This window comes from Mchenga conophoros, linkage group LG17 (assembly GCF_057382185.1).
Source record: "Mchenga conophoros isolate Kocher_MC1m ecotype Shallow Benthic linkage group LG17, M_conophoros_male_GT1.1, whole genome shotgun sequence".
In the NCBI taxonomy this organism is placed as follows: Eukaryota; Metazoa; Chordata; class Actinopteri; order Cichliformes; family Cichlidae; genus Mchenga; species Mchenga conophoros.
This window is the reverse complement of record NC_140542.1, coordinates 39800160-39815471: the sequence shown is the minus strand read 5'-3', so window position 1 is coordinate 39815471 and position 15312 is coordinate 39800160. Positions and strand designations below refer to the sequence as shown.

Sequence of the window (15312 nt, the reverse complement as noted above, 5' to 3'; positions counted from 1 at the left end):
AACCTGGGGGACAGAGCGCTGCAGCTCAACGAGGGGAAAATATGGAGCGGAACCAAACTGAATATGATAGAGACATGACTGATGCCGTCAGTGCTTCACTTACATTCAAACAGCACGTGAAGCATCAGAACAAGACTGAGAACCTCCACACTGAATTAATCTTCATGCTACAACTGGAGAAGACTTCCTGTTTACAACGGTGTCTGCTGCTCGACTGCTCAATCACCGCCATAAACACGAATATAAAGACATCTGAGCTGCAGTGAAATCACAGTTACAGCTGAAGGATCCCAGCAGAGGCTTTGCTGCCATCTCCTGACAAAAGCTAGACATTAAAAAAATGACATCAAACACACGAACACGACAAGTGTCATTAAACGAACGTTTTTAATCCGCAGAAACAGTTTTACAAACGTCATCTGTACACAACGTGTTTCGAGTGCATCTACGGGCAGTGCAAAGGGCCGTTTTTACAATCATACCCTTTATTTTTTCATTGCTTATGTAACATAACGTAAGTGTGACAGCTAAGAAAGAAAACAAGCCCTTATAAAACAAAGTAGATTAAAACAGACGTACAGGCAGGATCACGTGTCTCTGTGATTCATTACTTCAAATTAAGGTTCATTAGTTTCCCGATCGCCTGCTTCGGAGCAGTGTGGTGTGTTAGAAAGCAACGAGGGATGAATGATGCCTTTACACCGTTTAGCTGCTCTTTTATCTTTTTCTTGGATTCTGGGACTTTTAATCATTCTCACGACACCTGCAGCTAACAGCTGCATGAGTTCTGCAGCTAAGATGAAGAAAAAAAAAAAAAATCACTCGTCTATTTTAGTATGGACATACAATGTCTGTGCAGTTGGCAACTTACCAAACCCCTTGGTTATCCTTAGATCTACACCTACATCCCAAATAATACATGAATTACAGCAGCTAAGAGAAAAAATGGTCATAATGTGGAGGAAAAACCGAAACGCGTGCGTGTGGATTTCACAGAGAAGCCAGTGTCCCATTTTAAACTGTTGCCTCAATGTCCTGGGGGTCGTCCCCCTCCAGCAGGCTGTAAGATGCATGACTCTGGAAAGGCCTTTGTAAAGGGTGAGCCAGAAGTTTGGCCATGCAATTGTGCAGCTCAATGGCGGGTCCGCCTAAGGAAACCTCAAAGCGGTAACACATGCCCTTAGAGTCCAGGTTACTGAAAGAGGTGTAGTTGTCCTGGAGAAAAAGCAAATACTCAGTTTAAGAGTATGCAAGAGAATATCAGGTGAGACAGTGTAAAACAGCTTTTTACATACAGAATCAAAAGGCCGGTGCTGGTTTTTAGTGTCAGTACTGCAGTTTTATCATCACTGGGTGTGAACACGAGAGCAGCAAAGGCTTTGAAGGTGAGTCGGGCGTGCAAAAGCTCCACAGCCCAGAGTTTGGCATCGCTGTCTTACAATGTGCAGAAAATATCTTAAAAGATAAGCTTGGCGGCATAGATGGTTCATTTTTTCAAATATATATTTTGGGGGGGTTTTAGCCTTTAATGAGATGGGACAGTGGAGAGAAGACATGAAAGCTGGGAGACGATGCAGGGGACGACATGCAGCGAATTGCCTCAGAGCAGAGCTTTAACGCTCAAACCAGTAACTACAGCGGTGCCCTGGTTCACATTTAACATGCCACAGAGGCTTTTCAAACATGCTGAACACTGACGAGAAACAAGGACGTACTTTATGTTTAGACAAGTAAAGGTTTGGATTTATTCAAAGGTTACAACATGCACTCACTGGACCTTGTTGGTACCGCTTGTCTCAGCTGTCTCAATCCTTTGGGTCACTGATTCAACAGAACGCTGGAAACATTTCTCAGAGTTTTTGGTTCTTCTTGACGTGATAGCATCACGCAGTTGCTGCACAGTCATCGTGGAAATCTCCCGTTCCACCACATCCGAAAGGCCAACGCGCTCTAACGGCAGAGGTCATCTAAGTGCAGTGATCTCATCGTCACATTCAAGAAACCAGCTTGAGATGATTTAAGCTTTATGAGATGGTGCGTCACGCTGCTGGGAGCAGCCATCAGGAGATCGCATCACTGTGGTCAGCAACAATACTCAGGGGTGTCCAACTCCAGGCCTCAAGGTGTCCTGCAGGTTTCAAATGTGTCCTTGATCCAACACAGCTGGTTTAAATATCTTGAAGTTCTCCAGAGGCCTGGCAATGAACTCATCGTTTGATTCAGGCGTGATGTCCCAGGGTGAGATCTAAAACCTGCAGGACACCCTCGAGGCCTGGAGTTGGACACCCCTGCTTTAAACAATTCTCAGCTGGTACTAAAAGGACCAAAGTGTGCCAAGGAAATATTTGCCACACTCCAATCTTCTAATTTTGTTGAACCTGTGCGGAGCGTAGCCTCAGTTTCCTGTTTGTAACTGACAGGAGTGGCAGCCAGGGCGCTCTCCTGCTGTTGTAGCCCGTCTGCTTCAACATTAAGGCACCAAAACACGTCACGTTTAAAGTGACTTAAATCACCTGCTATGCTGACATGTGATTGGCCGATTGGATATTTGCATTAACAAGCAACTGATCGCGTGCACCTAAGAAAGTAACCAATGAGCGTATAGTGTGGTTTGTGTAATACTTGCTAGCTGAAAAATGTGTTGTCAGTAAAGCACTCACGCACTGTGTGCCATTATTGTGTCGTCTTATCCACTGAACTAACTTATTTTAACAGATTTGATCTTGATCACGAGGTATTTTATGTTCCTCTGTTTTCTTATTCCTCATGTTAATAATCATCCACACGTCCCCCCCTTTGGTAGGACAGTAACTGGATCGCTGTGGCACAGCATGAAGCTTGTTTGACTCCTTTAACCACCCGGTCAGTGACAGTCTAAGGCTGCGGTCAGTTTGAGACTGGATACTATTTGATGCGATGGTTTATGGACCGAGACCTCTGATGAATGTTCCCAGCACCTTGTTGAACCTGTGCCATACAGATTTAAGGCACTTCTGAAGGTAAAAGGGCGTCAAACCTGGTACATGGAGCTGCTGCACACAGTTTGAACCATCACCAGCTTCTGCACTCACCCTCCAGCTGGTCTCATCCCCCTGCTCTTCCACCCCGTTGTGCAAATAGACCACGTCGAAGAAAAAATATGGCGACTGCAGCATTTTCTGTGACAGGACAGAGAAACACAAAGTGCACAGTCAGGAACAGGTCCCACGTGTAAAAACTAAAATACAGACACAAAGAGAGACTGTGCTGTACTTACACTAACAGCCTCAGATGGGTTGAACTGCAGCTGCCCAGCATGACGGCTGTAGATAAGCACAGTCCGCACCACATACGGAGGCGGGATAGTCTGAATATTCTCCATCAACGGCAGCTCGATTTTCTGATGTCTGCAAAGGCAAAAAATGAGCAAACAGTTGAAACACTTATGTGTTTAGAAGCTAAAAAAATCGCATTTTTAATCAAATTTACAGCAGATCTGTTACTTACATGACATTAAGGAGATCTTCCAGGTCTATAAAAGGGGAGTTAAGGGTCAAAACCAAACATCTAGAAGTTACTAGCATTTTTTTGTCAGTTTCAGTTTAAGGATACTGAAGGACTCGCACACGTTGGTCTCCAGGTCATACAAGCAGCTACACAGCTCCCTGGGATCAGAGGTAAAGCCTGACAGCTGAGATATGTCCACAGATGGATTAAATGACGTTACATTAGGGAAGTGCATTCAACCGCCATAGACAACAACAACAAAAAGGAACTACATGATCATGCCCAAACAAACGGCTAAGAGTGTGTTGAGTCTTCTACATTTTTTAGAAGTCACACATAAGAAAAAGCATCCTAACAGCTCTCGTACTCACCCACAGGGCGTCATCGTTGACGACCACCAGAGCAAACTCGTGCCGTTTGTCAATCTTGTGTTTTGTTCTGACAAACATCTCAATCATCTTCTGGGATATGTTCAGAGCATTCGTTTTAGACCTAGGTTGAAAAACAGTCAAATTAGGCGGTGAAACTTTGACGACACACAATGAAGTTTAACATGCAGCCGCCTACCCGTTAAAGGACTCCAGCTTTGGCAAAGACATCTCTTCAGAAAGATCTAAGCAGATAATCTGTCATAAAAGAGAAGAACTGACAGTGAAAATGACTTTTTTTTTTCTTGTGACTCTTCAAAAATCTGAAATGCTAAGTGGACCCACCACTTTCTCTGGGCAGTTTACACGGGGCACTCTGAGCTGATACTCTGCCGGTGAAGGGACGGACGTGGTGAGTGTGGGGTGCTGCTGTGTGGACTTTGGCCAGTCTTTGGTTGACACGGCCGTAGTGGACAGTGGTACCGCAGCACTGGCCGCAGCAGTCGCACCTGTGACGGCAGTAGGAGCCACAGCCTGAGCCGTAGACACTGAGATGGTTGCGGTGGTGGAACTTGGAGGGCTGTCGCTGGTCGAGGCCTCACCTTCTCCCTCCACACGACTTCCCACGGCAGGCTGAGATATGCTGGGGTTCCCGTTGCCTCCGAGGCTGCCAGTGCTGCTGCGTCGGTCCTCAGCACCCTCTGGGTTGGAGCGCGTTCGAGGTCGGAGCTCTACAAGACGCTCCTCTCCATCTGCCTGGCCGGGCTCTGGTGTGTCCATTGATAAAGGAGGAAGCTACAGAAGTGGAGGTGGTGAGGTGAAGTTAGTTATTCTGGCTCTCAAAGATTTCTAGCATTTAACAGGTGATGGACTCACTTGACATTAAAAGGCTGGTATAATATTTGTAACTTTGCTTGCTGTCCATCCTTCACAAAGACCAACAAGTGCAAATCCACCTAAAATCCTAAACACGGGCTTCTCATAAACGACACCGCTTGTCCCTATCTTACAGAGGGCACATTTACACCAGACCACCACACAACCATTCTCATCAACTTTAAAATCATATTTCTACTTTCAGTACAAACTCAGTCCAGTGTAAAGTTCATTTTACACACAAGGACTGCTTCTCCACGTGTTAGCTCGAGTGTTATGTGTAGATAAACGCAGTGGTGTATATTTACAGGAAATATTATTAATTGGCAAAAGCTTGAGTCAATGCGACCAGAAAACCTGACAAAGTGCTAAAAACCACAGCAGACAGAGCAGCTGATGCTCCACGGCTGTAGCAACATTAGCCGTTAGCATTAGTTAGCTTTAACTAAAACAAATACGTCAAATCAGTCACTCTGTGAACTGAAGTATAACTTTTACATTTGGAAGAAGAAGAACAGACACTTACTTAATTATTACGACAGGTCTTGTATTTATATACGGTAACAACTCATTGAGGACTGAGAAATATTCCAACAGCGAGCTAACATTTGTTTTGAACGGACACTTCCTGAACGGAAATGATATAACCAGAAACTGGAACGGGTACAATGGAATTGTGGGTAATGAAGTTTATGGATTGTGGTGCTCAAAAACAGTTTTGCTGACCTAATAATATAGTTTTTACTGCAGTAGCAGTAGTAGTAGTATCATAAAAAGCTTTGTTTGAGTCCACAGATACTGTCATGCATAAGTAATCGATTGATTTATTGATGTATTGAATTTATTCTACCAAAGTGAGTCTTTTACTATATTTTTTGCCAACACCGGTCTGCAGATTGTATCCAAAAAATAAACAGGTAGCATTTTCCTGCGTATATATCACATTTTAACCAGATAGGATAATTCACACCCCCTTTGGTCATAATCAGACATAGAAGCACACTACGGACAAAACAGGAAAGGACTCAGAGTGAAAGGGAATGGGTGGGGATGACTTTTCCACTTACTTCACCCATCACACAAAACAGTGTTAGGCAGACATGGAGAGAGCAGACTTATTACAGAGACTGACTGACTCTTGGAAAATATAATTACACAAAATAGTAGGACGGAAGAAAACAGACCCTCATTTTGTCAATTTTTTTTTTTTTTTTACACACGTGGTAAACTGAGTCACTTCTGCAGTCACACAGATCAGCGAGCATGGAGGTAAGTTATGATGAAATGTTTGAGGGATTGTTTTGAAGGTTTAGTGAGATTGGGAGCAACATAAATCCAGTTGAGCTTATGATATGTGACACAGTATATGAGTTTGTAATGCAGTTCAAAGCTGTCACTGGTAAATGCCTAATGCAGATGTCGCATGTTGCTCCAATATGCCCCATAAGAGAAGAACTGTTGTTTGCAGAACTGCTGCAGCCTCATAATAGAGACTTTTAAATGATTTAATCTGCCCCATCGATAAGGCAGGGTAAGACTTTTTACTGTTTGAAAACATGCACTTTGCACATAAGTAATAAAATCCACAAATCTGAAATCAGAGAGTTGGTCTGACAGCATGCGTAAAGTCTTTATTCCCCCTTTTCATGCCTTAATGACTTTTCTCTGACACTGACTGGGAATAGTTTGGTAATGAGGATAAGGAATTTCAAGTATGTTGCCAACTCTGGCCTGCACCATATATACGTGTGTTATTAAAAAGATGTATGTGTTCAATCGTTTAAAAAGTACATTTTCATTCTACATCTGACTGTAGTTAATTCCATAATTAAAGAGTAACATTTTGTTCTGATTCAACATTTTGTGTCTGAGAGATTTGTTCAGCGTTCTTCATGAAAACAATAGATGGTTCGGTCCACAAATATTTGCTTGGCAGGAAGTTGGATGTCAGGATGTTTTAGTTTCCTCCTTTTCCGTTGCTCAGAACAATAGCTGCCAAACATGTTTGGCTCAATAGCGTAACAGATTTTTAATGCTGATACATTATATAATTAAATTATTTTGCTGTACTCACTGAAAGGTGCTTGTTCACAGGACGGAAGAAGGCTGCATACATCGGGTGTGATGTGTGTTATTATTGGTGCACGCAGACGTGACAGATTGCAGAAATATAAAAAAAAATACAGCAAAAAACTAAATGAATGGGTCCTCCAAGTTATTTTTTCTTTCAGTCCAAACACGACTCCATGTTTCTGTAGGATTTCAGACGAGGCAGATGTGACAGTCTGGATGCAGGGTCAAGGTGTGACAAGGAGGCGATGAGCCCGAGTGACTATATCTCCCTCTACCACGAGGGCTGTGACCCTGCAGTCATCCTCGAGCCTACACCAGCAGAGCTGGCTCAGTGTGAGGCTGAAGTGGGCACGCTGCTCAACATCATTGCTGAACTGAACAAGAAGATGGGGTCACTAAAAGCTCCAAGGTAAGCGAGGCGCCCGGCGCGACGGCTGGATTTACTGCAGCATCACCTTTGGCTCCACTTTGACTTGAATACTAATGCCATCCTTACAAGACACCTGAAATCTGTGGATTTGTATTCATCCTTGTGGGCAATACCACACATATTTTCACATTAATAGGGAGTTTGATATTCAACCTATAGCTCGTGTAAACGCACTACTCTTGCAGTGAACCAGATGACACGAGACCGCCGGCTCCATCCAGGCCTCTGGTTCCAGATCTTCTGTCTCACCGGCTCGTTAGAAGCAGCCCAGAAAGAAACAGCCCAACATCTAAACCTCCACTGAATGAGCAAGGTTGGCGTTACCATAGCATCACTCGTTCATCAGCAGAGCTTATCAGTTTGGATGCCATGCACTTTCATCCAATCCAGAAGCTTCCACCGATTAATATTTTATGTTTATGTCCTTTATTGCATATTTTATGTTTGTTTGAGCATCCTATACTGCATATATCCCTGCACCTTTGCTTTCTATCCACTAGGAGGCAGTGGTGTTGTCTGGAGCAAACTGCAGGAGGTTTTATCATCAGTGGAGGACTCCATCAGCTTCAGAAGGACCTGGGCGGCCCCCATCACAGCTTCTGACCAGGAAAAGCACAGAGAGCATCTGAGAGCAGCTCAAGAGAACTGGGTTAAAGCCAGCCAGGTATAAGTTAAAAACAAATAAGAATAATCACAATTAAAACATCTATTAAGTAATTTAAAGCTGCAAAGCCCAAGAAAAAGAGCTTCAGGTCCATATACTGGCTCTTCTTCTTTCATAAAAAAAGAAAATTCAGCAAGGATCAGTTTATGAGAAAAAAATGTCATTGTTCAGACTGTCTTTAGACTCCCATCAGTCCCTTTCATGATCCTGCTTCATTTCCAACAGATATTGGAAGAGATGGAAAGAGAGTTTGGGATTTCGTGCCGGTCGAGCTTCCCAAGAGACCAGTACCAGGAAGACATGCTGGATGGGGACAAACAGGAGTCTGCTCTCAGAAGCCCCCCACAGAGCAGCATCAGCCAGGTGGAAGAGGAGAAGAACAAGGTGGGAGAAGATGTCTCGTACTTTATTAGCCAGAATGAATCTCGTTCAGTGGACAAAGATCCAATAAACACTACAAGAGACTGACAAGAATCAGTGCAGCTGCCTTTCTCCTGTGTTTCAGCTGGTTGGTCTCCATAAAGCCTGGAGGTCTGGCGGCCACATTCCTTCCTACCGGCCCACTGCTGGGGCCCTAAGTCCAGACTGGGCCTCGCCCCCCTATCCCGGTTCACCTTTACTCCACAGGAGAGCCAACAGAGCTGTGACGCCTCTGACTGTGGGTGGGGATGGATCTCCACTGGGATCAGTTAACTCGGGCAGTCTCTGTCCCAGCCCCCTTAGCCTGGAGTCTGAGACAGAGCGGCTCAACAGGTGGGAGTGATTAGCAGCTTAGAAGGTTTAGGAGTTATAAATAAAAATAAAAACTCGACTACCACATTGTTGACACACGCTGTCCCTGTATTTACATGTATGTAAAGAAAGACACAGATACAGTTTCACTTACTAGACTTATGACTACATGTTCTTATAACCTCCCACAGCTCATTTAAAGATTCAGGTAGATATCTGTAACACTGGTTCTTATCACCTTTCTGCTTTAACAGAGTACTCAAAGCATTTTATACAACAGGCCACATTCACCAGTGCTTTCTATTTAACATTCACACTCCGACTTGGGATTAGTTTTTTATGCCCAAGGATAATTAGCATACAGGCTGGAGGAGCCAGGGATCGAACCACCAACCTTGCCATTAGTAGATGACCTGCTCTGCCTCCTGAAGACCGCCTCAAAGTGCTTATAAGGGTCAAATCTCAAATCTCACTGGTCTGATTGATGATGTAATTGCTGAAGTTTAACTCAACCAATCAAGTAAAGCAGCTTCTTCATGTGTTATTTTGATCATTAAAGCCATTTCACTCTTAACCCCAACCAATCACAGCAGATGGCCCCGCCCCTCCCTGAGCCTGGTTCTGCTGGAGGTTTCTTCCTGTTAAAAGGGAGTTTTTCCTTCCCACTGTCGCCAAAGTGCTGCTCGTAGGGGGTCATATGATTGTTGGGTTTTTCTCTCTGAAGCGCCTTGAGGCGACTTTTGTTGTGATTTGGCGCTATATAAATAAAATTGAATTGAATTGAATTAATCCCCTCATCCTCACTCACTTTACCGCAGATGCATCGAGAGGCTGAAGGCCAGAAACGAACGTCTCACTGCAGCTCTGGAGCGAAGGAAAGGAGAGTCGGAGCAGATCAATCTCACGCTGAACAGGCTTGAGTCCGACTGCTCGGCCCTGCAGATGGCTCTCAGATACTGGTACCAATAAATATTTCTGTCTGTGTCAACGCTGGACGAGTTCGTTATCACCTGTCAGAAACCATCAGCACGCACAGGTCGGTTTAACAGTATTAGCAAGGTCACGTTTTGTGTTTTGCGACTGACAGTGAGGAGTGTGAAGAGGCCTACGGCGAGCTGCTGTCGCTTTATGACGCCAGGAAGCAGCAAAGCAGTCCTCAGCAGAGTGTCTCAGCAGGTGATGGAATACCGAGTTTTAATACTGCTCGCACCAAAGAGCACTCAGACACTCACATGTACAATATACGGCTTTCAAGCATTAGACACAGTTGTGTTCTCTCTTTTTCCCATCATCAGAGCCGGTCGGTGACATTCGGGACCCAGACAGTCCATTAGCTCAGCTGAGGAAAATGGGCACTGAAGAGCTGTCCACCTCCTTCTCGACAGCAGGGGTCACAGAGGAGACGGAAACAGCGAGTCACACCGGGCAGAGGTGATGTTTTAAAACGCTTACACACAACAAAGCTGACGAAAGAGTTCGAGATCACCGTGTAGGAACTTCAAATATGCAAATTTCTTGGGCTGCGCTTTTGTCAGCTTGTTCACTGCAAGTAACCCCACAGGACGCCCGAGCCCGAGGATCGGGAGGCGGCTCTCCGGCAGCAAATTGAGCGCCTGAAGAGGGACCGGGCAGCCATTTGCCTCCCTAAGCCAGGTCCAGGAGCAGAGGCCAAACTGAGCCCACCTGGACAAAGAGGGGGTCACATGACTAAAGACAAGCCTGATAACAAGAAGGAGAAGCCTTCCCTGTTTTATGAACTGATCTCAGTCAGGGTATGACGTACATTACAATCACACCATGGCCAGGAAAAAAAATAAAAGCATGCAAAACTATGGATGCAAAGAGATTATGAGTGAAACAGATTTATTCTATGAAAGGAGTAAAATATTTGCACAATTTCCTAAAACACTGTTTGCATAGTACTCTAAATACATATACAGGATATAGTGGATGAGACGCCATGAATATACAGATTATAATAAATTCATAATAACTCAAACAAAAGTGCAAACCAGCTAAACGAGACAGAGTTTCATGAATTTACATGCAAACAAAAAAGAAAAATCAGGGGACACAACATCAGGATATTCTAAAGAAATCTTCATGCATTGACAGTCTGAGGTAATATTTATCAAATCAATAGAGGAACCAAAGCTGGGCTTTGGTGCCTCTATCCAATCATGTAGCTGCCACTCTTTAAATAACCGCTTTTGTTCAGGAGGAGATGTCAGATCTGCGAGCTTTAATCCGCCTCAAGGAGAAAGAGCTGAGGTGTCTGGAGTGGAGTTTAATGGGCCAGAAGGCTCAGGGAGCAGCTGGGGTCTTCATCCCAGAAAGTCTCCAAGAGGAGGTGGAGGATCGTAGGACTGAACAACAGGTAGGATACACTCCTGCAGCAGCAATCCAGACGGGGTTTTTATCCTTTCTTTTTTTCAAATTGGAAAATAATACAAAGTCAAGGTGAAACGAGCAAGAGGGAGCAGGACGCTGGTCTACTGTGACAGACCCGATTCAAATATGGGTGCCCCACGTGGGAAATCACACATCTACAAAAGCAGAATCCCTCCAGGCCAGGAAGGATATTTTGGTTCCACAAGGTCTTCTGCTGAGCTGTCCTGTCACTGCAGCACAGATTCATGCCGCGCATCTCTGTCATTGTCAAATGACAAAGAGTGGAACAGCTCCTTTAGCTTTCCTTCCCCCCGTGATGTTAATTTGCACTGGCTCTTTGCCTCCAGATTACAAATGTGAATAGCTTTCAAACTTCCTGTGCTGCACGCTGCCTGGTTTCTGCAGACTGTGTCCTGTTTGGCTACTTCACCTAAAATCTCAGTCAGCGCCCAGGCCGTGTAATAAATGCTGCGTGTACATGCAGGCGTCTGAACCAGCTGATTTTGCTCAGCTGGAGAAATTAGACCCAAGTATTATGTTCCTGATACGGTCAATGATAAAAACAAATGATGTTAGAATCAGAATACGTTTGAGGAAATTATGTGGTCACATCGCTCTGAGACAGTAAGAGCAGTAACTGATCACAGGCAGGGATGGTTCCTCTGTCTCTCACTGAGCGTGCTCCTGTCACTGGCCAACACGTCATGTAGTGGGTGGGAGGTATCGTCCAGCGTCGTCCTTGTCCTGGACAACGTCCACCTCTCTGACACCCCTTTGAGAGTCCAGCTCCATCCCCACAACACTACTGGCCTCGCAGATCACTTTATTCGGTCTGTTGGACACTGAACTGTAAGAAATACTGGCAACCACCAGCCCCAGCCTCATAGTAGCTCGTATGGTATGAATTAGAAAATCTCAATTAATTACATTCACAAGGTTTTGAGAAAACTTGACCTCTGACCTTGACCTTGAGGTCAATATTGGGATATCAAATCCACCTCATTTTCAAGCTATCATACTCACAAACTTCGGTGTCCACGGCCAACAGTGTCCCATCAGCCTTAAAGTGTAAAAGCACTTCAGAGCTAAAAACACGAGACATTGCATGATGACAGCCTGGAGCCACAGCTTTAGATTAAAGTGCACATACGCCAGAGGAGAAGTGAAGACACCTTTGGGACTTTGGGCGGTATCTTAACTGAACGTTGTGTTTCAGAGGCTCTGTGAGAACGCAGCGAAGCTCGGTTGTGAAGGGGACATCGCTGGTTATAGGACAAGACCCATCCTGAAAGAGCTGCAGGCGGTCCTGCAGAGGTGAGGGTTGGATTCTGTCTTTTCCATACCTGTCGGTGTCATATGGCCTCTATATAGAAGCACTTTAGCTCTTGACAACTTCTAGTTTCGTGTTTTAACAATAAAATCTGATAATAATTATGATAGTAATTATCTGGATGTTGAATATGTGGACGTACTTGAATATAATCAGGTTTGAAAATGTGTCAGACATCTCTTGGCCGCTTTGAACTGTTGCTTAGGAACGCTGCAGACTTTGCACATAAAGAATTTCTAGCTGTTTCTCTCCACGATGTGCTTCAGAGAGCACCTTTTCTCTTCTGACCTAGAGTGCTGAATACTTTTAAATAAAGCACTCCTGTTAACACAATGCGTCACAGCGGCCCTAAGGCCAAGGACGCATGTTAAATATGAGTCTGTGAGTAAACATCTTTTGTGCTTGCAGCAAAATGAATAACCTCACAGCATGTTTACCCACTGACCTCACTATTTCTTTTTCCAGGGAGCAAGCCTTGAAGAAGCGGCTGGCTTTGGTCCATGAGTCACTGAACGCAGCCGTCTCAGACAGTTCCTCCCACAGGAGGGACAATGCGGAGCAGATAGCTCGCCTCACACAAGCTCACAGGTGAATGGAAAAAGAAAGCTGCTGAATATACTTCTTTGGTGTCTGTTCATCAGGCCCTTTGTGCTCAGCTTGAGTCAAAGTTAAAAAGTCATGTGGATCTTTTCGTCGCAGCAAAGCCTTGAGTTCATACCGTCAGATACGGAGGAAGTATCGGGAGCAGGTGTGGCGGCTGGAGCAGAAATTGGCGGCCTCGATGGAGAGTCGACACGGCCAGGGCGGAGCTGCAAAAGCTGCAGAGGAAGCCTTGGAGTGGAGGAGGGAAGAGACTGTTTTATAAGACATCAAGTCTTCGCTGAAAGCCATCTCGACATCCGTATCTTAATCACATCAGCTACATGTGTAAATATGACGAGTATAGCTTTCTGCTTTTATCTAGTTTATATTACATGCTTAGATTTTTAGCCTTTTTCTGGGCCTGTAAAGAATATCTATTTATCTAGCAATCATTAATGACATCCAGCACTTTCTTTGGCTCTTGGGGGGTAAAAAATAAAACATAACACTGTGATTTCTACCTGAACGGTTGTGTAAGATTTATCAATAAACTGAATTGGACTCTAAAGCTTGGCGTCTCTAAAAGGATCCACATCAGACAAACAGCTGGGACTCAAAGACTGAGCCCACTAAAGGCCTCGGGACTGACCTCAACAGTGCACGCGTCCATTTTCCTGCAAACACCAACTGCACGAAGCTGCTGCCAGGCATCCTTCCTTTTGTGACAGCGGGGTTAGTAGTCGACATAGTAGCGTAACTACTCGTTTTCTAAGCCTCGCCTCACTCTCGTATGTCTAAACTTACCTTGTGTATAGTTATCGTGTCTGGAAATATCTGCCTTGTACATTTATGCTGTAATCCCGTTATACTGAGGAACATTTTATGCAAGGTTAAACATAAGGTTTCCATAATGCAGTCTGCACCCTGAAAAGTACCCATGTTGTTTGTTTTTCTGCTAAATCACCAGGAAATGACACAGTCTTTAAATTTACTTACAGTATAATTATTTCTTTATATCCTGTAAAAACCTTATTTGTTACCTCTTTATTCTAGTGTACCTATTTATTTGTTGGTAATGTGCATACTTCCAGATGCACTGGGCTTTTTTAAATTATTATTTCTAAATTCAGTGGATTGACCCTTTAAGACCCGGCTTATTGAGCTTCTCACCTTCTTTGTCACCCACTCGTTCATATTTCAGTCGCTCTGCCTTTACTCTTTATTTCCTCCCCCTCCATCTTCCCTGCTCTCATCTCTCACCCCTCGCCCTGACCTGCCCGAGCCGGTTAGCTGCAGCTGTGACTGCCGGTCAGGAGGTTAAGGCAAAGGTTGAGTGTCACACCCACAGGGTCACAGCGATGCCTGCCTGTTGTGTTAGGCTGTGAATGGAGAGTTCACAGTGCCAGACGAGGTGGCGAGCCCCTGACGCTCCGACTCCTGCCTGAGCTCGCCCTTTCCCGAGCAGAGGTCACCGGAGAGGGCCCGTCCTCCCGCTCCCCCCACGCCTCCAGGTCACCATCGCCATTGTTGTAATAGCTGCCATTAGAGCAGATGATGCAATTATCTTTCCATTTTGTGTTGCCGCTCTCTAAGATCTGCGTTAAGCTTCTGAGTTCATCAAAGGTTTTTTCGATGACACGATTGTTGTAACCTCTGTGTGACTCTTGTGTCAAAGGCAACGCAATAAAGCAAAATGTCTCTTGGAAAGAAATGGATTTTTGTTCTTTTGTTTATCCTCGAGGGGTGAAAAAGTGTTCAGATGTTTTATTTCGGTACCTAAAAGCACTCTATTAAAAGTCGTCTTTCAATTATCAAAATAAAAGTAGTGACAGTTTATTCATTTTAAACAGCGTATTATTTTTCAGATATCTCGCCACCATGGAAAACTGGAGTAAAATGTATATTTTCATTTAAAATATACTAACATAGTGTAAGTGCAGTAATCATTAAATATACTTTGATACATTATTACTGCCTGTTTTGAGAAATGCACACACAAAGTTCCAGATCGAGTAGATACAACAAAAAATGTCTGATTTCAATAAATGCATATATATTTGCTGTTGTCCGGCTCCCTGCTAATATTCCATGTTTGTTATTTAAAGATGTGTGTAGTACGTTAGCCCACATGAAATGTTTTTGTTCTTTAAACACAACTGGAGCCGACCATTTGAAACATTTTTAATAAAATAATAAAAAAGACTGACTTGTTTCCGACTCATTAACAGTCCACAAACATACAGATATATAATGACTACAGCTGTCTCTTCTGGCCGTTTTTGTGTGCATGTAAAATCCTAATTCAACTGAATTCATTTGCAACATAATTACAAAAATAAAATAGTTCAATGTAATGTTAAACGCCTGTGATCTAATGTAG

The 15312-nt window shown here is 44.1% G+C and overlaps 2 protein-coding genes across 2 annotated transcripts; one reads left to right on the top strand and one right to left on the bottom strand.

Annotated features, from left to right (window-relative positions):
* Positions 1-368: 368 nt before the first annotated feature.
* On the bottom strand, positions 369-5385 carry babam1 (BRISC and BRCA1 A complex member 1). The gene is made up of 9 exons (XM_085250762.1): positions 5257-5385; positions 4200-4649; positions 4054-4112; positions 3858-3978; positions 3592-3670; positions 3487-3511; positions 3257-3386; positions 3072-3158; positions 369-1215 (listed from the first exon to the last, which is right to left on the bottom strand). The coding sequence occupies exons 2-9, from the start codon at positions 4632-4634 to the stop codon at positions 1015-1017; spliced, it is 1137 nt and encodes a 378-aa protein (XP_085106888.1). The 5' UTR covers positions 4635-4649; positions 5257-5385; the 3' UTR covers positions 369-1014.
* Positions 5386-5764: 379 nt separating this feature from the next.
* On the top strand, positions 5765-15006 carry ushbp1 (Usher syndrome 1C binding protein 1). The gene is made up of 14 exons (XM_085252474.1): positions 5765-5999; positions 6989-7212; positions 7419-7546; positions 7734-7897; positions 8123-8281; positions 8403-8650; positions 9448-9588; positions 9717-9805; positions 9925-10060; positions 10191-10401; positions 10848-11006; positions 12237-12334; positions 12816-12938; positions 13050-15006. The coding sequence occupies exons 1-14, from the start codon at positions 5994-5996 to the stop codon at positions 13213-13215; spliced, it is 2052 nt and encodes a 683-aa protein (XP_085108600.1). The 5' UTR covers positions 5765-5993; the 3' UTR covers positions 13216-15006.
* The last annotated feature ends 306 nt before the right edge of the window (positions 15007-15312 follow it).

Excerpts from the sequence above, each read along its gene's own strand:
- ushbp1 (XM_085252474.1), top strand. Across the intron at positions 7,547-7,733 it reads ACCTCCACTGAATGAGCAAG|GAGGCAGTGGTGTTGTCTGG; the intron begins GTTGGCGTTACC and ends TCTATCCACTAG. Across the intron at positions 9,806-9,924 it reads TCAGCAGAGTGTCTCAGCAG|AGCCGGTCGGTGACATTCGG; the intron begins GTGATGGAATAC and ends TCCCATCATCAG.
- babam1 (XM_085250762.1), bottom strand. The coding sequence starts at position 4,634 with ATGGACACACCAGAGCCCGGCCAGGCAGATGGAGAGGAGCGTCTTGTA. Across the intron at positions 3,979-4,053 it reads AAGCTGGAGTCCTTTAACGG|GTCTAAAACGAATGCTCTGA; the intron begins GTAGGCGGCTGC and ends TTTTCAACCTAG. Across the intron at positions 1,216-3,071 it reads GGGATGAGACCAGCTGGAGG|GACAACTACACCTCTTTCAG; the intron begins GTGAGTGCAGAA and ends CTTTTTCTCCAG.